The following is a 22,923-nucleotide window of genomic DNA, read 5'->3' on the forward strand; positions in this document are numbered from 1 at the left end:
TAACAACTAAACATCATGTACGACTGGCAGTGGGGCTCTCCTAACCCTAGAAGGACTTCATGGGGGAAACAGCACATACCTCGCTGGTTAAAGCCCCAGAGTCCTCCTTTTCTCTTTAATGGGGCCGTGGTTGGGCAAAATACACATCACTTTAAAACCACCTCGCAGCTGGAAGTACGTAACTTTTAGCGAGTCACAAAAAATAGGGAAACTTACACAGAGTTTCCTTGGCCACTTCCGCATCTGAGTGATCATGCACCCAGCGCTACAGCCGGGACGGCGCTCCCAGTGAAGAGGGAAAAGGTGTGTTCACAGCCACCCAGTTGGAGGAGTGACACAAGCCCGATTGGGAAATCCCTGGACAATGAGAATATAAACTCCTGCCAGACTGCTGAGTTCCCACTGAAGGTGAAAAGCCTGGCAGCCATCCCAGGAGACAAGCACCAGGCAAAAGATGCAGAGCTGCAGGTAAGAGGGGAGAAGGGAAGGGAGGGCGACTGACCTGGGAGTCAGGACACCTGGGCTCCATCACTTCTGGAGGGCACCTCAGGAGGCTTTCCTGATGTCTCCAGACCCCAGGTGCCTCCTCCATGTGACTTTCCTCATCTCTGTGACCTTCTTCACCTGTGTGAAAGTGACCTTGACCTTTTGGGGCTTCAGTTTCTCTATCTGTCAAAAAAAGGGGCTGGATTGGAGGATTTCTAAGGACCTTCTATGATTGGAAGTGACCGGCAAAACTGCTGTGGAATCAGTAAGAGGAAAGGAATTGCTGAGAGGGTTTGTGTCCAGCTCAGGGGAGGCTGTGCCTCTGAGACTTACACTGAGTTTAGAGGCTTTCCTCTTTGGAAGGATCATGGGATGCTTTCTAAAGTATGAGTAACTTTTCTAATGCCTGAGCTCTCCGTGTCGGCCGATCACCAACCCTCACGGCCGTCTTGGAGGAGTAGCAGGCAGAGTGTTGCTAAGTGTGAGTCCCAGAGGCTAAAGCGTCCGGGTTCAAGTCCAGCTGTGCCTGTTACTGGCTGTGTGATGTCACGCACCTGTTTCTATAGTAACTGTCTTTTAAAAATCCTGTTCTCCAGTGAATAAGTATCACTGAATAGAGATGGTCCACCCAGTGGCCAGCAGCTCACCAGTAATCAATAGCCAGGAAGTGTTAAGCTTATCTTTATCCCTTGCTTCATTCCTGTGAAGTAATAATAAAACTGGGTGCGATTCTTTAAAAAACTCATTTTTACCCTCGATTGTAACTAACCCACGCAGTTTATTTTCACCCTCCCGGCGCCTCGGTCTCCCCATCTGTAAATCGTGATGCTGATGGTGAGGATCACAGGTGGAGGGAAGGGTATATGAATCTGAATCACGTGGAGCTTTAGCACAGTGCTGGGCACAAGGGGGGTGCTACCTAAACGGTCCAGTGGTTAAGACTCTGCGCTTCCATCGCAGAGGGTGTGGGTTCGATCCCTGGTCGGGGAACTAAGATCCCATATGCCGCATGGTACGACCGAAAAAAAGAAAGCTTGCTCTCTGTATTAGACGTCCTCCCTCTCGAATCCCACTCCCCTCTGGAGACCTTTCCTCTTCCTGGCGCCCAGCTCCCTTGGGAGCCCCTGGTCCCACTCTGCCTCTAATGCCATGTGATGCTAGTCGGGGCTTGTCATCCTTCTGAATTTCCTCCTGTAAACTGAGGCAGTTGAGTGACTTGACCTTCTGAGTCCCTCTGGCAGCTCGATGTCAGCGGTGGGATGCTGGGGCATCCCTCCCAGCAGCCCATCCCATACCCCCCAGCTCACCCTTCCCTGAGCTCCACCTCACCAAGAGAGCGGGGGTCCCTCTTCACCAGCTCGAAAAGGGGGGGCTCCTCCTGCGTGCACGGTAGAAGGGGCACTTCCCCTCAAACCTCATTACAGTCTTGCCCATATTTTAATTGTATGTTCCACTTTTTAGCCTGTCTGGTTATCCTAACAGGCAAGAAAGGGAGCTTGGTCGGGGTCGGGGGGCTGTGAGGATGGTCCCCGCACCATTTGTTCCCAGCCGGCCCGGAACGCACCCCCCCACCTTTCCACACCTGCCACAGCCCTTCCCCTCAATATCCCCACTCCTACCGCACCCTCAAAGCCCAATTGTTTGACAATCGACACCTGAGTGATGACGCACAGACCCTAGGATAGCAGAGTCTAGTGACAACACGGCTGAAGTAGCGCAAGTATATAGTGTAGTTTCAGGTGGTCTTTTTATGTCACTGTCACCTGCTCTCTATATGGGGACACTTGATCATGACAGTGTCTTCAACCAGTGGTTCTCAAACTTCAGCCTGCTTCAGCGTCACCTGAAGGATTTATTAAAACGGATTGCTGAGCCCACTCAGAATTTTGGATTCAGTAGATGTAGGGCAGGAAGGGGCTGAGGACTTGCACTTCGAATGAGTTCCCAGGTGATGCTGAGGCTACTGGTCTGGGAGAAACACTTCCTTCAGAGCTCGAGGAGGTTTCATGTCCAGAAGCAAATCAGGAACAAGTGAGTACCTCCGAGTCTGAAACTAGACCTCAGTTTCCTACCAATTTTGTTCTCCACCCACGAAGGACTGCTGCTTAAGGAAGGAAGGAAGAAGGCAGCAAAAAGATGAAAGGGACATGGAAGCTTCTGTGATCAGCTGATGAGCCAAACCCAATGGAGTCACAGGAAAAATAGTGATGGGGATGGTCTTGGTCTTCCAGCATCTTAGAGTCCCCGCTCCAGTGTTCTTAACCTGGTTGAGCATTAAAATCACCTGGAGAGCTTTAAAAAAAATCTCCGTACCTGGGACCAATTACGTCAGGAACTTGGGGAGTTGGGGCCCAGGCAGCAGTAGTTTTTAAAGCTTCCCAGGCAGTTCTGATGTGCAGCTAAGGCTGGGATCCACTGCTCTATTCTACCTCTTATGCGCCTCACTGTTCCACTTATATAAACTATTTAGGGACTTCTTATTTCTCCCTTCAGAGCCTGTGTTCTAAACCTGTCATGTATCTGATGATTCTCTTTAGATAAATGGGCATTTGACTTATCAGTAGCATGAGAATCTGTATGAAACTCCATCTAAACGTTTCTGGAGCATACATTAGTTAAGAACCTCTGTTTCATTTTAGGCATAAATAATTCCCTAAACACACGAGGTAAATTATTGTGGCACTTGATTGTGGGCCAAAAGAGGCCAGTTTAAAACCAGGATATTATCTTGCTATGTGACTTGGACATATAAGTTTGTTTCTGGACGTTAGTTTCATTCATCTGATGAAATGGATGGATTAGAGAGCAGGGGTTCTCTGCTATTTTAAAGAATTTCTGGGAAGTATTCATTCCACTCAAATTTTTCATGAAATGTCAAGAGGAAATTTACGAATGCTTGGGCTTAATTGGGGATTGCTAACCTGAGTGTATTCAGGGGCCAGGCAGTAAGTCAAATCCGTGAGGCTGTGAGTGACAGGGCCTATGACCCACTGGAATCAGTTTGTCCCTCAGAAAAGACAATCAATGAAAAATAACACCACCACTCAAGCTGAAAAAATGCATATCCACAAGTTGAACAGGCCTGTGACCCCCAGTTTGTGATTCCCAGATTAGCTTTGACTATTTGTGACAATCTGATCACATCACTGCTGGGTTAAAGGGATGAGGGCCAAGTCCTGGCCCCATCACTTCTATTTGTATTTCCTTGGAGGAGTTATTTAACTTCTATGAGCCTCAGTGTCTTTATCTCTAAAACAAAAATAATAATATCTAGTTTGTAAAGTATTGGGAAAATTGAAAGAAATCCTACATGTCAAGACTTTGCCCAGTGCCTGGCACATGGTGGATGTTCAATCAGTGTTAGTTATCACCACCATCCTCAATATCCTCACCATCATCACCAACCTCAGTATCATCACCATCCTCACCATCATCACCATCCTCAGTATCATCACCATCCTCACCATCATCACCAACCTCAGTATCATCACCTTCCTCACCATCATCATCATCATCATCATCAGATTATGAGGTTCTGACCTCAGAATTTCAGAAACCACTCTGAAAGGGCTGGGGTGACCCAGGTACAGGGATTTAATATTGTCTCTGCTCTTAATCCATGTGGGTGTCTGCCTACTTCATTTAAGGATGAGCCAGTCCTTAAGATCAATGCCTCTCAAATCACCTGGGAGTCTTGTTAAAAGGCAGATGATTCTGATTCCCTAGTTCTGGGGTGGGGCCTGAGATTTTGCATTTCTCACAAGTGATGTCCATGATGCTGGTCCAGGGACCACACTTTGAGTAGGAAGGCTTTAGAATATTCGAGACGAGGTTTTCTTATTTGGGAGCAAGGAAGTCAATGTATGGCTTTGGATGTGTCCTAAATTTTCTAGAGCTAGTATTCATCAGCATGTTTTCTTAACTGTCTGTGGTTGGCAGAATTCTAAGGTGCCCCCCACTGAGCATGCCTTGTGCAGCCCCCTCCCCTTGAATGAGGGTGGGTAATATAAACATGATGGGATGGCATTCCCATGATTAGGTTACCTTATACAGCAAAGGCGAGGGAATTTTGCAGATGTATTTTAGGTCCCCGGTCAGTTGATGTGAAGTTAATCAAAAGGAAGACCATCCTGGGTGTTCCTGGCACAACCAGCCGGGCTCTTTAAAAGAGGGTCCAGGGGTCACAGTCAAGAGGTCAGAGAGATGTGAAGTAGGTGGTCCATTGGCCCTGAGGAAACAAACTGTCCCGTTTTATGGAGGGGGCCCCGGGGCAGGAAATGGTGGTGGCCTCTAGTCGCTGAGAGTGGCCTTGGCTGACAGCCAGCAAGAAAGTGGGCACCTCAGTTGTATAATCCCGAAGAGCTGAATTCTACCGTAGCCCCAGGGACATGGGACAGGACCCCAAGCTTTGACGTCCACCCGTGGGACCCTGAGCAGAGTCCATCCAAGCAGAGGCCGACCTTGGACCCACAGTGATGTGAGCTAATAACGGGGCTTGGTTTCAAGTCACTGAGTTTGTGGTCCTTTGCTCCAGGGCAATAGAAAATGAACACAGTGTCCTTATTCTTCTCTTTGATTGCTGTGCATACCCTCCGGGTTACACTGCAACGATAACCTACAACATCTCAGTAGCTTAATCCATCACCTTGCTCATGTCACGTCACTGTCTCGGGGCAGCTGTGTCAGACCGTGACGGCCCCTCACAGCTACCTGAGGCCATTTTCAAAAGAGAATTTTGTAGACTACCTGTCTGCCTCAGATTGTTTTGACACAAGTGCTGGTGTGGAAAATCTGTGTTTCTCCTATTTAACAGAAGGAAAAACAGATGTTCAGGAACAAGGGAGTGGCTTCATGGATGGAAGTAAACCTCAGTCTCCTATCAGGGTGGCCACCATCCATCAACAGAGGCACCATCCTTGAACAAGGGTGGCAGAAGAGAGGGCTGGAGGATGGGGTACCGGAAATGAAACACCTGGAGGTGACCTATGTCCTTCCCGTGTTCTTCCCACGATAACCAGTCATGTGGCTGTGCCTAATTCAAGGGTGCAGAGAAGTGAAATCCTTTGTGCACCCCAAAGTATCACAGGTCCAGATGTTGGGAACCTGAGTCTATCATATCATGTTGCTGGGGAGGAAGCAGGATTTCAGGTCAGCCAGCTTCAGGATGCTCTCCTTGCACCAGGGATGAAGCTGGCTGCCCCGGCATCATCCTGGGAGAAGCCAGAGGGAACACGTGTGAGAGGGAAATGCTCCCCCCCAGCTCCAGAGAAGAGCAAAGCGTTTCTTAATGGGACTTTCTGGGTCTGTGGAAAACCCAGTCAGTTTGGGATGTCTTCAGGCTAATGACTGGGGTTGCTTGTGCCCAGGGATTTCCCCACACCCTATGGCTCAAAATCACTTGGGTTTCCTATCGTGGTTGGCTTTCTTGGCTTGTTTTTTATCTGCTCTTGTGGCCATGCTGGGCCCAGGGCTGGGGAAAATTGTGCCTTCTGTGACCCTCAGAGGACAAGCCATTCTAGGTGGACATATTTTCCAGGGAGTGAAAGGTGATCTTTCAAAGCATAAAAAGAAAATCTCACCTGTTCTGACAACTTAATTTTGGGAGGAAATATTTCTAAAATATATGTATTGTGGTGCACATTTGTAGTCACTGCAAGTCGATGTCACAAAAATGTGCCTTTAATAACTTTTCTAATAAGAATCTCTTTTGGCTCCTGAGGCCTCTTTCTCGGAGGAAAGGGGAATTTAAGCTGCCAGCCTAGGCTGGTCCAACTCTGCCTCTCTTGGATTTATTTGGTCTCTTTTGGGTAGATGCTCAGTCGCTTAGAGTTTCTGACTTTGCCACCTACTTCTAGCCAGGAGTCTGAGAACTGGGGAAGCCATGTCCCCAGGGCATGGTGGGGAGGGCGGCTGGTCCACACTTGCTGGCCTGGGGGGGTCTTCACTGGTTTCCATGGAGATGTTCCTGGACCGGGCTGGTCACGCAGTGTCCTGCTACATCTGCTGCTGAGGTTCATGGCTGGGAAAGCCGGGGTCTGGTCTTTCAGGGGAGGCAGAGCCAGTGCAATGGCTGATGTGGCCCCACTGTGCCCCTTGCTGGCTCCATGGTCCTCTACGTCCCTTGGCCATGGCCTCACTTCTCCCCTGGCTTAGACTGGCCACCTGCGCAGGTGGTAGCCCAAATATTTACCAACCCGCAGGGCAGGAGTACCAACCAGTCAGAACAGGTGCTGCCCTATGTTGTGTTACCATGAGGCTCTCAGGGGAGCCCCTGGAAAGGTAGAGGGTGGAGAGTTCAGGGCTTAAGTGGGTGGTTATTTACCAACTGGTAAAGACATGTTTCCACAGTTGGCCACACTGCTCCTTAGGGACTGAATGTCCTGCAGCCTTTAGGTCACCTGTCCATCACGGCAGCCCCATATCAGCTCAGATCTCAGTTTAGCCCCCCATTCTCCACTGGAAGCACAGGGGAGATCTGAATCTCCTCCCCATCAGCAAAGAACTGAGGCCAGCAGGGAGCTAACCCTAGCATCCCTCTACCTAAGTAGGCCATGCCATTATCTCCATCCTTCCCTGGAGCCCCCATCTTGGTAATGGCTCCTTACTTTACCCCGGTGGGATTCCTCTAGGGACCCAATTTGAAAGCAGAGGAAAAGCCCCTCAGCTTTCAGCTTCCCCCTCTCTTCTGCCCTCTGTCTCTTTGCACTCAGGTTTTGAGCCCGGAAGTGGGGGCAGAACCCGCTTTCCCTACTTAGACATCCCCTATATCCACTTCCTTCTCTCCTTTCCAAGGAGGCCTTTGCTCTTCCCCTTTCTTGGGGCCATAGTGGCTGAAGACTCAGAGGTAACGAGCAGGGAAATACACTGGAAGGTAATTAGCATGTTATCCTCATCACATATGTTATGCACTGTCACATCCTCGAGAAAGAAGGTCCTGTGCAAAATTTAAACTGTTCTTCATGATTCAGGGAAATCATTACGGACATCAACTGTTTTGTGCTGGAACACCTGGATACCCTCAGTAGGACACAGAGAGGTGGAGGGGACCGTTTGTGTCTGCTCGTAAAGGCCTCTGATTGCTGTGCTCTTTGGTTCTTGCATCTGTCTCAGTAGTTTTTCTTCTCTCCTCTGCTATTGGGTAACTGGCTGCCATGTCTTTGTGGGTGCGTTTTCCCACATCAGCTCTCTCCCTCTTTCTGATTTGCTACCTCTTCTCTGCTTCTGGTAGAACATTCTGGTCACCTATCACTACATAACAAACTGCCCCGGAATTGAGTGGCTTACGACAAACATTTTATTGTAACTCACATACTCCATAGGTCATGAATTTGAGAGGGGCTTAGCTAGGCGGTTCTTTCGCTCCATGTGTTTCACTTGAGATCAATCAGTGGTACTCAGCTGGTGAGTGGACTCGTCTGGGGAGCCTAAGATGCTTCACTCACATGGCTGGGGCTGGGCTGGGACGGTCGGCCTGACCCCCTACATGTAGCCTCCCTCCAAGCAGGTCTCAGGGCAGTTGGACAATTTACACGGTGACTGGCGTCCCCCAGAGCCAGCATCCCAAGGAAGCCAGGTGGAAGCTGCATGGCCTTTTCTGACTTAGCTTCAGTGTTCACTCAGCACCATTCTGTTGGTTAAGAATTCTATTGGCTTAAGTCACGGTTGGCCCACATTCAAGGGACCCCTTGACAAGTTGGACCCCACCTTTTTAAAAAATACTTATTTATTTATTTTGGCTGCATCAGGTCTTAGTTGTGGCACGTGGGATCTTTCATTGCGGTGCACAGGCTCTTCCTTGCAGCGCACGGGCTTCTCTCTAGTTGTGGCACGCAGGCTCAGTAGTTGCAGTGTGTGGGCTCTCTAGCTGTGGCACGTGGGCGCCAGAGCGCGCGGGCTTAGTTGCCCCACGGTATGTGGGATCCAGTTCCCCGACCAGGGATTGAACCCATGTCCCCTGCATTGGTAGGCGGATTCTTAACTACTGCACCACCAGGGAAGTCCCTGGACTCCACTTTTGATGGCAGAGTAGCCTGGTCACATAACAGAAGACAATAGGGAGATATTGTTGTGGCCATCTTTACAAAATACGATCTGCCCCTCTGAGAAGCAATAGCCACATTAATACGAATAAAGAGACAGGTTCTGAAAGAGAGCTTCACATTTCTTCTGTGAGTCAAATAGACATGACTTGGCGCCAGGATCCTATTGACTGTCTTTCAGCCGTTCAAGTTTTTTTGTCCTGGTTTCTTTTATCTGTGTTATATTTTAGATGGTCATGTTTTCTGGATAACTGATAATTCAAATATCTGCGACATTTATTACTCTCAGATTACAAGGGTTGAAAGCAACATTCATTTCAAAGGGTGTGCGTCTGCTCATAACCAGTCTCCTGTCCCATGCCAGCACAGGGCGTCCAGATACTTGTTCACGTTACCCAGTGAGTAGCCCCACAGAGCTGAAACTCCAGTACCCAGGACAACTCAGGAGTCTTGAGTCCTGGTTTTGCCAGTTGCTAGCTATGGGACCTTAAGCTAGTGAGTTGATCCAATTCAGTGGTTATCTGACTGAGCCCCTGACTTGGTGCCGGGGGCTCTGAATGACTTGGGCTCACTGGGAATGCAAGGTGTGAATGGAGGCTCTGATGGAGAGGGAGGATGAGCTGGGCTGATTTGCTGAATCTCTTGGTTAATGGTTCCTGGGGCAGAAGTTGGTCAAGTTCAAAAGGTTTGACAGCGAAAGGGTGATTTTATTTATTTTTTATTTTTATTTTAAAAAATTTAAAAAAATATTATTGACGTATAGTTGATTTACAGTGTTGTGTTAGTTTCAGGTGTACAGCAAAGTGAATCAGTTATACGTATACATATATCCACTCTTTTTTAGATTTTGTTCCCTGAGAGGTCATTACAGAGTATTGAGCAGAGCTCCCTGTGCTCTACAGTAGGTCCTTATTAGTTATCTATTTATAGATAGTAGTGTGTATGTGTCAATCCCAATCTCCCCAATTTATCCCTCTCGTCTCCTTACCCCCTGGTAACCATAAATTTGTTTTCTAGATCTGTGACTCTATTTCTGTTTTGTAGATAAGTTCATTGGGAAAGGGTGATTTTTTTTTTAACATCTTTATTGGAGTATAATTGCTTTACAGTGGTGTGTTAGTTTCTGCTTTATAACAAAGTGAGTCAGCTATACATATGCATATATCCCCATATCTCCTCCCTCTTGCATCTCCCTCTCCTCCTGCCTATCCCACCCCTCTAGGTGGTCACAAAGCATGGAGCTGACCTCCCTGTGCGATGCAGCTGCTTCCCACTAGCTATCTATTTTACATTTGGTAGTGTATATATGTTCATGCCGCTTTCTCACCTCGTCCCAGCTTACCCTTCCCCCTCCCCGTGTCCTCAAGTCCATTCTCTACATCTGCGTCTTTATTCCTGTCCTGCCCCTAGGTTTTTCAGAACCTTTTTTTTTAGATTCCATATATATGTGTTAGCATACGGTATTTGTTTTTCTCTTTCTGACTTACTTCACTCTGTATGACAGTCTCTAGGTCCATCCACCTCACTACAAATAACTCAGTTTTGTTTCTTTTTATGGCTGAGTAATATTCCATTGTATATATGTGCCACATCTTCTTTATCCATTCATCTGTTGATGGACACTTAGGTTGCTTCCATGTCCTGCTATTGTAAACAGAGCTACAATGAACATTGTGGTACATGACTCTTTGTGAATTATGGTTTTCTCAGGGTGTATGCCCAGTAGTGGGATTGCTGGGTCGTATGGTAGTTCTATTTTTAGTTTTTTAAGGAACCTCCATACTGTTCTCCATAGTGGCTGTATCAATTTACATTCCCACCAGCAGTGCAAGAGGGTTCCCTTTTCTCCACACTCTCTCCAGCATTTATTGTTTGTAGATTTGGAAAGGGTGATTTTAAAGAGAAAGATACTGGTTGGCAGAAAGTAAAATAGAAAGAGAGTGCGTAGCCCTTGGTGGAGCCAAGTCTGAACCTTACCAGGTTCTCCCTGGTAAGACATTCAGCCCAAGTGGCCCAGTGCCTGGTTCTGCTAAAGATGGGTCTTCCTGTGCCATGGGTTCCAGTAAGCGACTCTGTCCCCACACCCCCAACCCCCCGGCCCCATCAGGGTCAAGGACATGCAGGTGCTGTCGTTATGACACAGCCGTGCAGACCAGAAACAGTCCCACCGTGCCGCTCCTAATTCCCTTAATTCTGGGGGGAAAGTGCTAGCTTCTCTATTTTCTATAGAACAAAACTAGTTTGTGGACTTCTCTCAAGGGTTCTGCTTTTGCTTTGAGCCAGTACATTTTTCAACAAAATCTGCCTCAAACCTGGTCATGTATTTCCCTGTATCTGAAGCTAGAGGATCTTCCCTACCCCTCAAATGCCTAACATCCTGTGCTTCCCAGAGACTTAGTTCCAAATACTTTTTATTTTGCTTCAGCTTTGAATTAAAAAAAATATCCAAGCTTAATTTTGATGTAAATATTTATTTCCCCATAGGTTTCAGAACGTTTTATACCACATGCCTGAAACAACATGTTCAGTTTTTTAGGAATCTATTTTGAAAACTGAATGTGACTCAGCAGTAGGTATAAGCCTGGAGAGTTATTTGTCTTCCTTAAGAGTCAAGATCTGTCACCTTGTTTTTGTGTTTTGGATGACTGTACTGCCTGACTCAGAGATGGACAGTTGCCTGGAACCTTCTGGGAACAAGGTGAAGATAGAAATAAAGAAAAGTTTCATCTTCTGGGTGAATGAAGAGAGAGACTCAAATATACTAGAGAATCAAATTTTTACTCCTTTTAAATGCCTGAAGATTTATCTCTGGAGCTATCGTTTACTTACTTATTTACTCTCAATAAACTTTCAGGTGTTCAGGGGAAAATGTGTGTGTGTGTGTGTGTGTGTGTGTGTGTGTGTGTTTGGGGCCCAGGTGGGGCTAGGGGGCCCAGGTGGGGCTGGGATCCAGGCAGGGCGTTGGGAGGCCCAAGCCCCACTTCTTGAACCTATGGGGAAATTAATATTTACATCAAACTTAAGCTTGGAAATTTTTTAAAATTCAAAGCTGAAGCAAAATAAAAAGCATTTGGAACTAAGTTTCTGGGAAGCACAGGGATGGGGGATAACGAGGGGGTCGGGGGCCCAGAGAGAGAGAGAGAAACAGACAGACAGAAAGAAAGAAACAGAGAGAAAATGAGAATAAAGCAAAATGTTAAAAATTGGTGAACCGAGGTAAGACACATACTCGTGTTATTATACTATTCCTGCAACCTTTTAGTCTGTTGGAATTGTTCAGAATGAAACTAAAAGGTGAAGTAAACACCTACACACCCTTAGGCTCCATGTGCCACCCTTGAGCAGGAGACAGACCCAGGGCCACAGGCAGGTACTGTCACCTGGGCCTTAGCGAGGGCCGAGGGGGATGCTGCTCAGGCGCCCTCCCCCTCCCCCTCCCCCCTCCCCCTCCCCCCTCCCCCCTGCCACTGGCAACCCTGGCTCAGGCTGGGCCATCAGCATTTTCCACCTTACTGCATTATTTTTCTTTTCTTCAACTCTTCAACCATTTTTTTGGTCATTTTCTTATGCCTGGCCCTGCTTTGCCTCCTATTCTTCTGTGCCCTTACACTGAGTACTGGGAAACGGGGTTATTTGACAAAGGAACAAATAAAGCCAGAATTGTAACTCAAATACTTGGAACGAGCTGCCTTTAAAACTTCTTTCTTCCAGTAAGAAGGTCACCTCAGATTCAAGCAGAAATGTCAAATTGCCTGTCATTTAAAGACACATTTAAAGAAAATAGGGCAGGAAAATAGCATTTTGCTTGCAGACTTCTGCAAAACAAACTTTTCCCTCTGGGCCTGCAAAGACCGACCGTCTCCCTCACTACGGCAGTTCTGGGTCCAGCCCGCTGCTGAGGTTTCAGTTATTGAAAACGATCACTGCCATGTGCTTGTGGTTTAATCCTCTGAAGCCACTTCCTGGAGAGATCGCAGTAAAGCAGCTATTGTGCCAAAGTCCACAGAGAAGAACGGAGAAAACTGCCTTGGCCGGGAGTCCGGCGGGGGGGTTGGGAAGCCCAGGTGGGACTTGGGGGTCCAGGCGGGGGGGTTGGGAAGCCCAGGCGGGGCTGGGGGTCCAGGCGGGGGGCTTGGGAAACCCAGGTGGGACTTGGGGGTCCAGGTGGGGGGTTGGGAAGCCCAGGTGGGACTTGGGGGTCCAGGAGGGGGGATTGGGACGCCCAGGCGGGGCTGGGGCCCAGGTGGGGCTCGGGGGTGGATGGGGAGGGGCTGGTCCTGGAGCAGAACAACAGTGTAGGATTTTGTTCCACTGGAACAGGGTCCTTGTTGAATCATCAGGGTCCTTACCCCAACCAGATGTGTGATTTTGAGGAGAGGATTAATTAAAGTCCATCTCCCGTTCATCACCTGAAAGGAAAGGGATGGGATGAGATTCCTCGGAGCCCCTCCCAGCTCCTGGCTTTGTGACAGTTCAGCGAGCAGCCGCCCCAGAGTGGACACAGCCTGACTCGCTGGTGTCAGAGTGATTTTAAACGTGGTTTCAAACCTTCACACAATCAGAGGCTAAGCCTGAGCCTTGGGGGCTGCTTTCACCGGAGGAGAGTTGAGATGACTTCTCAGGGTCAATGGGCAGAAACGGTTTATTTGAAAGAGTTGAGTGTCAGAAAGAGGAGCAGTGGGAAGACCACACGTGACAGAACCCGGCCGGGCTCCTTCCCTGGGGTCCTTAAGATTAGGGATTCGGGGTGAGGATGACAGGAAGCCTGAACATATAAAAGGAGGCAGTCGGGGTGGGGGAGGGTAGCTCCACAAAGCCGCTGAGGACCAGGCTCCTGTGGTCACCCCACCACTTAAGCACGTGGTCTGCACGTGGCTCAATCCACCCACCATATCCACACTGAGCCGGCAGCAAGGCCGACTTTGAAGTGGAGACTTTTAAGTTTTTTGAGGAGACTTTTAAGTTGACACCTTGGGAGGGTCATACATTTCCACTGACATTTCATTGGCCCAAATCTTGTCACGTGGCCACTCCTAGTTGCAAGGGAGGATGGGAAATGTAGTCTTTGTGTGGATGGGGCGGTGCCCAGGTAAGAGTCGGGGGTTCTGTTACTGGGGAAGCCGACTTTGGAGGAGGAAATTAGCACCATCTGTCACAGAAACTACATTTTTGAAGAGTAAGGGCTTTGCAATCACCAATCCTGGGTTTAAACGTCAACCCCCGCGTACTAGCTGTGAGATATTGGCCAAGCTACTTCACCTCTTTATTCTATTGCATCATCCGTAGATTTGGAGAGATATTCACATCATGGGGGCAAAATGAAGGAACAAACGCTCAGTATTTAGCACAACAGCGGTAACCGTTCCACTGGTCCCTGGGTCAACGTCTTTGACTTCATTCATTTACTTGGATACGTGGTATTGATTGCACGTGGTGTGTTTAACTCCTGTTTCTTTCATGTCCTTACTAGAGAACTCGTGAGTCTGGCTGGGACCAGTATGGTTGGGACGTGATAAGCTAGTCCCTGCCCAAAGAGGACAAAGCAACGTGATCAATGTTGGTGTGACCTTTAGGCTAAGCAAGTGGCCTGGTGAACCTTGGGTGGGGTTAAAGTTACAGGAAATGTCTGGGTTTCAGGAACACGTGAAGGATAGGACCCTGTAGAAGCAGGAAGAACTTAGGGGAGACAGCCCGGGGCAGACACCCAACTAAGGGGAAAGTCTCAGGTCCTCCACATCACCCCCTGTGCCTCATCACCAGTGGGGGAGCTCAGGATGCAGCTCTGAGCCCCTGCCTTCTGATGGTTCCCCATTGACGGGGAGGGGGGTTTCTAGAGTGCAAGGGTTACTTCCTCTGTCTGCCAACCCTGCCCTGGCCAGTTAAGAGCCATCTGGTTTTACTGGAGACATTCAGAACTGTATCTGTGCCAGGAACAGGGAAAAAGTCAGACTCCTTCAAGGATATGGGGAGGAGGTACCGGTAAGGATGTTTTTCTGGATTCACTCATCACTCCCAACTCCCTGGTAGACTTTCAATCGTACACATTCCCTGGTAACTTCTGGAACTGGGCACCGTGTAGTCCATGAAGGCTGTGAATAAGACCCAGCCTCTGTCCTCAAGGCCGTCCCCACCCGTGGGAGCCAGACAAGTCACAGGTGTGGTGGATGGCCTGATTGCTCCCACTTCATTCCCCTCCTGGTGTAACTTTGCAGCTCCTCCCACTACAGGTGGGGGTATTTCCTGGTCCCACAGATGGCAGTTTGGCCACATGTCTTGCTTTGGCCAACGGAATGTGGGCCAAAAAGAGTGAGCTAGTTCTGAGCAAGCAAGGCCTTGAGTGCTTTTGCCCACATTGTTTGAGTTTTGCCATCACATGAGAAGATCACCTCCCAGGAAGTCACTGGTCCAAGGAGGGTGAGACACCCATGGAGCTGACTTGGGTCCCACCTGAAGCTTGGAGCCGAGACTAACCCAGCCTAATCTAGGTCAGCCAAGCTCCATCTGACACACAGACCTGTGAGCAAGAACAAATGACTGGTGTCGTATGGCATTCAATTTGGGGCTGGCTTGTTAGCAGTATTGTTGTGGCAGCAGCTAGCGATACAACAGGCAACTGCGATAAAGCGTGGGAGGGACCACAGGGAGATGCAGAGGGACCACGGGGAGATGCAGAGGCATCTGATACTCCAGCCTTGGGGAGGTTGGTAGGGAGGAATGCTTCGTGAGCTTGTATAAATTATTCACTTTTTGGCCCTCATTTTGCTTTTTCCTCGGGGATGCTCTAGATCAGAGGGTATGCTGAATCCCTCAGCGTATGTCAGAGTTGTATGTAAAATAAGAGTTAATCCATAAAGACTATAGGAAGAGTTCTCTGACCAGTAAAATATAAGGAACTTTTGACTCCTGGTGATTCATTCACTCATCCCTTCATTCAACAAATAGGAGTTAGGGAAACAGCTGTGAATAAAATAAAGTCGGGTCCTGAGCACATGCAGCTTACATGCTGGAGAGAAGAGACATGGTCAATGATAAACGCCATAGAGAGCAACAGAGCAGGAAAGGAAATATGGAGCACTGGGGCAGAAGGTGGTGCAACTTTACGGGAAGGTCAGGGAAGACCTCACCAAGAGTGATGCCTGAGCCCAGACCCTAGCAGTGGCCTTAGGTGAGGAAAGAGCCTATCAGGCCGAGGGGTAGGGAGTGCTAAGGCACGCTTCAGGAGAGAGAAACACTTAAGAGACAGAACTCCTATTCCAGTGAAAATTGCTGTAGAGGAATAAATTCAAAAATTTGAGTTTTCTTGTTAAAAAATCCAGGCAAAAGGGTTTTGGTCATCAGGGGAAACCTCCAGAACCCGCCCCTGGGACCATCCTCAAGGGGTTCTCTCTTTGGGCGTCGGTGGTTCTTGGTGACCCCTCCTCCGTGTCCTCCCCTAGGCTGTGGGGTGCTGGACCTGCGGTCTCCACTTCCTGTGTCCTCCAGAAGTTGCCGGGAGTGATGTTCATCTGGTCCACGTTGATGTGTGTCTCTGTCTTCACCATCCAGCCTGAGGAACACATGGGTAAGAAGTGACTCTTTCAGCTGGAGGGAACGTGCCTGCAGCTTATCTGGGGAAAGGAGTTGCTTCTCTAGGGAGGTTCTGTTGTCCTCAAAAAGCAAGGTGTTGGTAGGTGACGGAGTCTTCCTCTTGCCCGTCTCCTCTGGTGCACGAGCTTGCTCTGGGCATCGGTCATTCCTGCCAAAGGAGCAAACCAAAGAGACCCTGCTTTTGCCCTTGACGAAAGGTGCTTTTGGATTGTAACCGTACGACCTGCTGCAACTAAGCTGAACTCAATCAAGATCGACTCTGAATGATAAGGCATCAACAAGTCAAAAATGAGGCCAAACTTTTTTTGTCATCATGTGAACCTGACTTAACTTTTCCCACAAAATGTTGATGGGACTTGATAGTAGCCCTAACCTTGTTATTTGGGAGTTTTGAGATCTTTGTGAGAGGAGGGGTTCATGGGGCCCCCACGTTGTCAGGGGCATGTGGCTTCCTTGGATGGACCCAAAGCCTGACTGTGGGTTCTTTCTCCTTCAGTGGCTGCAGGAAGCTGCCAATTTCATGGCAGGCATCCCAAAACCAGGTTCAAGGTAGAAGGGGAGCCTGTGGCCATGAGGTGCCCCCAGGTGCCATACTGGGACTCTGCTAGCACCCACGTCAATGTGACATGGCGTAGAAACGACTCCACCACGATGGTCCCAGGGGAGGAAGAGATGCGAGTGTGGGTCCAGGACGGTGGCCTCTGGATTGTGCCAGCCTCGCGGGGGGACTCTGGCACCTACATCTGCACTGTCAGGTCAGCCCCTCTGGGATGAGGGTGGGAAGGGGGGCCCTTGCGGAATGGATGCTTGCATGGCGTTTCCATGACAAGCTGGATTTCAAAACCCAGCACACAGGTGGGAACCCACCTTACATCCACTTCACTGTCACTGAAATACCTCCTACCTGAGAGCCTGTCCACAGATGTCCTCATGGCGCCCTCTCTCCCTTCACTGAAGTCTCTGCTCAAGTGTCACCTCTATGGAGAGGATGTCCCTGGCCACTTTATCTAAAGCAGGACTCCTGTCACTCTCCCCTTACCCTGTGCTTATTTTTCCTCATCTGTCACATATATATGTGTTTTATGTATTTAAAGTTTGTCTACCCTGTTAGAACATAAACTCCAGAGGACAGGGACTTGGCTTGTTTTGTTCACTGCTGAATCCACAAGGACCCGAGAAATAGATGTAGAACACTGAGTAGAACTGGAGACCCAGGTGAGACTTTAGGAAGAGGTTAATCCCACTGCTTATTGCACACCTGGGGGAACCAACCTCACTTAGAAAGTTCTCCCAGGTGGTGGGTATGGAGGTGAGGCTGGAACCCACAGCTACTGACATGGGGTGTAGTCTCCTTCCTCTTTGTCCTGTTGCTTTTTTTCCCTTTAATTGTGGTAACATAAGCATAACATAAAATTTACCATTTTAACCCTTTTTAAGTGTACCATTCAGTTGGGTTAAGTACATTCACATGGTTTGTGTGACCATCACCACCATCCAGCTCCAGAACTCTTTTCATCTTCCCAAGCTGAAACTCTGTCCCCACTGAACAACAACTCTTCAACTTCCCCTCCCCACCAGCTCCTGGCAACCCCCATTCTACCTTTATTCTGTCTCGATGAATTTGACTATTCCAAGTACCTCATATTCCAAGTACCACAGTATTTGTCCTTCCGTGACTGGCTTATTTCACTCAGCACAATGTCTTCAAGGTTCATCCATGTTGTAGCAGGTGTCAAGATTTCCTTCCTTTTTAAGGCTGAATAATATTCCATTATATGTACAGTTGACCCTTGAACAACACGGGGGTGAGGGGCACCAACCCCTAAAGTCAACAATCTGTGTATAACTTATAGTCAGCCTTCAGTATCCACGGTTCCTCAGTATCCTCAGTTTTGCCTCCGTGGATCCAATCAACATGGATTGTGTAATACTATAGTATTTACTATTGAAAAAAATTTGTGTACAAGTGGACCCACACAATTCAAACCTGTGTTGTTCAAGGGTCAACTGTACATACCATATTTTGTTTATCCATTTATCCATCAAGGGACACTTACGCTGCTTCTGCCTTTTGGTTGTCGTGAATAATGCTGTTTGTACATGGCTGTACAAAAATTTGAGTCCCCGATTTCAATTCTTTTGAGTATATAGCCAGAAATGGAATTGGTGCATCGTATGGTAATTCTGTATTTAATTTTGAGGAACTTATATTGTTTTCCACAGTGGCCAGACCATTTTACATTCCCTCCAGCAATGTACAAGGGTTCCAATTTCTCAACATCCTTACCAACACTTATTATTTTCTGTTTTTTAATAGCCATTCTAATGGGGGTGAAGTGGTATATCACTGTGATTTTTTTTTAACATCTTTATTGGAGTATAATTGCTTTACAATGTTGTGTTAGCTTCTGCTGTCTAACAAAGTGAATCAGCTATATGTATACATATATCCCCATATCCCCTTCCTCTAGGTGGTCACAAAGCACCGAGCTGATCTCCCTGTGCTATGCAGCTGTTTCCCACTAGCTATCTATTTTACATTTGGTAGTATCACTGTGATTTTGATTTGCATTTCCCTAATGATTAGTGATCTTGAGCATCTTTCCATGTGCTCTACTGGCCATCTGTGTATCTTCTTTGGAGAAATGTCTATTCAAGTCATTTGCCCACTTTAAAATCAAGTTGCTTGTTTATTTGTTTTTGAGTTGTAGGAATTCCTTATGTATTCTGGATATCAATGCCTTACCAGATATATGACGTGCAAATATTTTCTTCCATTGCATGGGTTGCCTTTTCACTCTGCTGATAATGTCCTTTGATGGACAAAAGTTTTAAATTTTGATGAAGTTCAATTTATCTAATTTTTCTTTGGTTGCCTGTGCTTTTCATGTCATAGCCAAGAAATCATGTCTAATGCCATGAAGCTTTCCCTCTGTGTTTTCTTCTAAACATTTTTATAGTTTTGGCTCTTATGTTTTGGTCTTTGATCCATTTTGAGTTAAATTTTGTATATGGGTAAGTTCATGGGCCAACTTCATTCTTTTGCATGTGGCTGACCAGATTTCCTAAGATCTTTTATTGAAAAGACTGTCCTTTCCCCATTGAATGGTCTAGGCATACCTTGCTGCTTCTTGAAGGAGAAAGTTGTAGGCCTAGTGTTGGCAACCTTAAACATTTCCTGAGTTAGTTCTTCTGAAAGGATTAGGACAGACCATTGGCATGACTGGGAAATACTCTTCTTGGCCTTGTTTCTTCAGCTGCTGCCTCTCTTCCACTACAAGGCTCTAATCATCCTCACCAGCCAGCTTCAGAGTCTCCCCAGATTTCATAAACTCATTTGACTTAAGGAGAAACTCTGCCCACGAGTATTTATATTTAGAAAGACAACCAAAGAAAGTGACATTCTCAGCACAAAGAAATTACTGGTGAATGGGAGAATTTCAGACAATATCAAACCCAGTCCTAGACGGGGTGTGTGTGTGTGGGGGGGGGGGATTTCAGTCCTGTCAATGGAAGCAGGCAGACAATCTCATATTTTCATATCAGAGAAATGTGGATATCTGATTTTTTAAAAAATATATTTTATTAAATTTGATTTCATCTGTATTTTTCACTTTTTATTTTTTATTATTAAAAAAATTAATCAATATATTTATTTTTAGTTTTGGCTCTGTTGGGTCTTCGTTGCTGCGCACGGGCTTTCCCTAGTTGCGGTGAGCAGGGGCTACTCTTCGTTGTGGTGCACGGGCTTCTCATTGTGGTGGCTTCTCTTGTTGCAGAGCACGAGCTCTAGGCGCACGGGCTTCAGTAGTTGTGGCACATGGGCTCAGTAGTTGCGGCTCGTGGGCTCTAGAGTGCAGGCTCAGTAGTTGTGGTGCATGGGCTTAGTTGCTCCGCGGCATGTGGGATCTTCCCGGACCAGGGCTTGAACCTGTGTCCCCCGCATTGGCAGGCGGACTTTTAACCACTGCACCACCAGGGAAGTCCCTGGATATCTGATTTTACAATAGCTATAAATGCATAGTTTTTCTTTCCTTTTTAGTGTCAAAAATTCTAACGTGTTTCTAAGGAACACTACGAGGAAAACTTAATAGTGTGGTAGAAATAGAACGGAATTTGGAGTCAAAATGATATGGATGTGAATCTTAGTCCTCATTTGCTACCTGGTAGGACCTTGGTCTTATTATTTGATATTTATGGGCCTCAGTTTTCTCCTTTGTAAAGAGGTTTGTTGGGAGGGTTCTGTGAAATCACAGCATATGAAGCATAGAGTATGGGGAGCACCGTTGTAGGTGTCAATATGCACATGGAAATGGCCTTTCTTTCCCCAATAGCAAGACTTATTTACTACTGAAGTGATAATATGCAAAAATTAGGGAGATATGAGCTGAGTCATATTTGCCTTAAAGTTTGTTTTTATACTTGATTAAAAAATTTGTGCTTAATACCTTATTTTGTTTTCTATTCTTGTAGAAAAAAGAGATCTGAGATTGAGAGGCCGGGGAAACCTGATGTGGGTTAATCTTTCTTAGCTCATGGGAGAGTTCCCCTGGCTGACCTCTAAAACTCTCTTCCATCTTCAGGATTGGGGTCTAACAGAGAGAGAATCACCAGCAGCTGCCATAATGCCCTTTGGCATTTACAGTCACAGGGCATAAAACGGCCCTGCTCCTGTGCTGTTTATAATTTTGTGACCTAGAACCCACATAGCTGTTCTGTCCATCAGGATGGGCAAAGTGATGCTGCTGGGCCACGCGGCCCCCAGGTCTCAGTGCCAGGACGTGTAACCCCACCGTCTGCTCTGGATGGGGGACAGGACATATCTGGTGGATGGCACAAATGACAACCACCTCTTTGCTGTGGGGCTGCCACACTACATGGGGAATATGAGCGGTGATCAAATGATTTCCCCACCCATCTTTCTTTTGAGTTATTTTCACGGGGGGGGCTGTTGCCCAAGGGGGATGTGGGATCAGTAATGTGAACAGGTTTGTAACTCTCAATATGTCTCGTAAGCTTGGTGTCTGGATGTAATGCCCTGATTTACAGGTTTTCCCACAGCCCTACTGGCTTCTAACCTTGGTTTGACCTCTTAGAGGCTCTATAGCCTTAGGAATTTACTTACTTTCTGCATACCTAATTTTCCTCATCTAAAAGTGATACAGTAGTATCACAGGGTTGGAGAATAAATGAAATGATGTATTGCAGAGCACAGAGCCTGGCATGCTCTCCTCCCCAGGAGCTGCTGGGAGGGCTATTTTCAGGTGTGCTCTGTTTTTCAGACTTGCCCTCATTTGCCTTTCTTTGATTTGCAGTGAGATTATGCATTCTTCCAGGTGATAGCTGTCTGCATTTCTTCGTGCATAAAATGTTTTTCATCTTTTTCCTTTCTTCAGCCAGATATGAAGTAGAATATAGATATTGGCGTTATATATTTGAATTAATTTCTTTTTGCTTTCGGGTAGTAAGCATTTATCACTTTTTACTCTCATATATAATTTTCAGATTTTGTTCCTTCTTTGGGTATAGATTTTTTTACATTTTGCTGTACCCCTACCTCCCAACCCCATAAAACACACATGCTCATTTTCTGTGTTGATGTCCAGTGTTTCTTAGGTAGGTCGCCAGCCGCTTAGCTGAGCTAATTATATCTTTATGTTTTTCTACTTAAAAAAATAGTTTGAACTAATATCCTCTGTCCTTCCCTCCACATCGTCTGTGTTTCTGTCAGTGTTTTGCCTCTGCCCCTTCCCCAGTTCTAGGGTCTTGATAGAATGATGATATTGAGATTATAGTTAGACCCACCAAAAAAATAAATAAAAACCAAACAAACAAATTTACCAAGTTAATCTCCCCTGTGCAGTATTGCAAAAATCATTTCTAGATCTTATACAAAGTGCTCCGCAGTTTTCTGAAATTTGACTTCAGTTGATAAATGATTTCCAAGAGAAGTAAAGAGGATTTTCTTTATAAGGAAACAGCGGCTCTTAGGAAACAATCTCTCCATCTAGATAAGGTTGCCTGGACCAGGAATTTGGAGCATACTGGGGCTGTGATCAAGAACCTCCCCTGGAACCTGGAAGGGTTTAGGCCCCTTTGAAGAGGACTTGAGGGTTTTTTACTGGCCCTCAATGGTCTTGAAATCAGGCTTGTGGAGGGTCCTTTTTGGAAACATGCAGATTATATCAGCATTTCTATATGACAATTATGATGTGGTTTTTTTTTTTTTTTTTTTTTTTTTGTGCTCCGAAGATTCAAAAGGACCAGGGACAAAAGTATTGCAATACAAATGAGGAAAATAAAGAATGCAGAATTTAATGAGATTGGGGAATTATTCTTAATTTCATTTAGTTTTATTTTCATTTTGCCTTGCCATTTATTATTCCTTTTTTTCCCTTTTAAATCAGAAATGCCTCTTACTGTGACGAAATGTCCGTTGAGCTCAGGGTTTTTGAGAAGACAGAAGCTTCCCTGCCTCTCATCTCCTACCCGCAAATTATAACCTTGTCAGCCTCTGGGTTATTAGTTTGTCCTGATCTGAGTGAATTCATCGGGAACAAAACTGACGTGAAGATTCGATGGTACAAGGTACGTCTTTAAGAATTGCCATTTAATGAAAAGGTGTTTCATGAGCCATAGGAAAGATATAAAATACTCATTTGAAGACAATATGTTCACTTTTATATTTCTATTTTTTTAAACCAGTGATTTTAAAAAGGGCCATGATTAATATACTCTATTAGTCTTTATAGGGCTTGGGTAAGGGTCCTCAGATGGTGATTTGAAAAGACAGAGTGTGAAATGAATGCAG

The 22,923-nt window shown here is 46.7% G+C and overlaps 1 protein-coding gene across 1 annotated transcript in view; it reads left to right on the forward strand.

The window, feature by feature from the left end:
• Positions 1-364: 364 nt before the first annotated feature.
• The window catches only part of IL1R2 (interleukin 1 receptor type 2), a 34,591-nt gene continuing 12,032 nt past the window's right edge, over positions 365-22,923 (forward strand). The window contains exons 1-4 of the mRNA XM_061211218.1: positions 365-468; positions 15,962-16,086; positions 16,609-16,867; positions 22,520-22,700. Coding sequence (XP_061067201.1) covers positions 455-468; positions 15,962-16,086; positions 16,609-16,867; positions 22,520-22,700 — 579 coding nt within the window. The 5' untranslated portion in view covers positions 365-454. The remainder of the gene's footprint in view (positions 469-15,961; positions 16,087-16,608; positions 16,868-22,519; positions 22,701-22,923) is intronic.

The sequence above is a fragment of the Eubalaena glacialis genome, chromosome 14 (assembly GCF_028564815.1).
Source record: "Eubalaena glacialis isolate mEubGla1 chromosome 14, mEubGla1.1.hap2.+ XY, whole genome shotgun sequence".
Lineage (NCBI taxonomy): Eukaryota > Metazoa > Chordata > Mammalia > Artiodactyla > Balaenidae > Eubalaena > Eubalaena glacialis.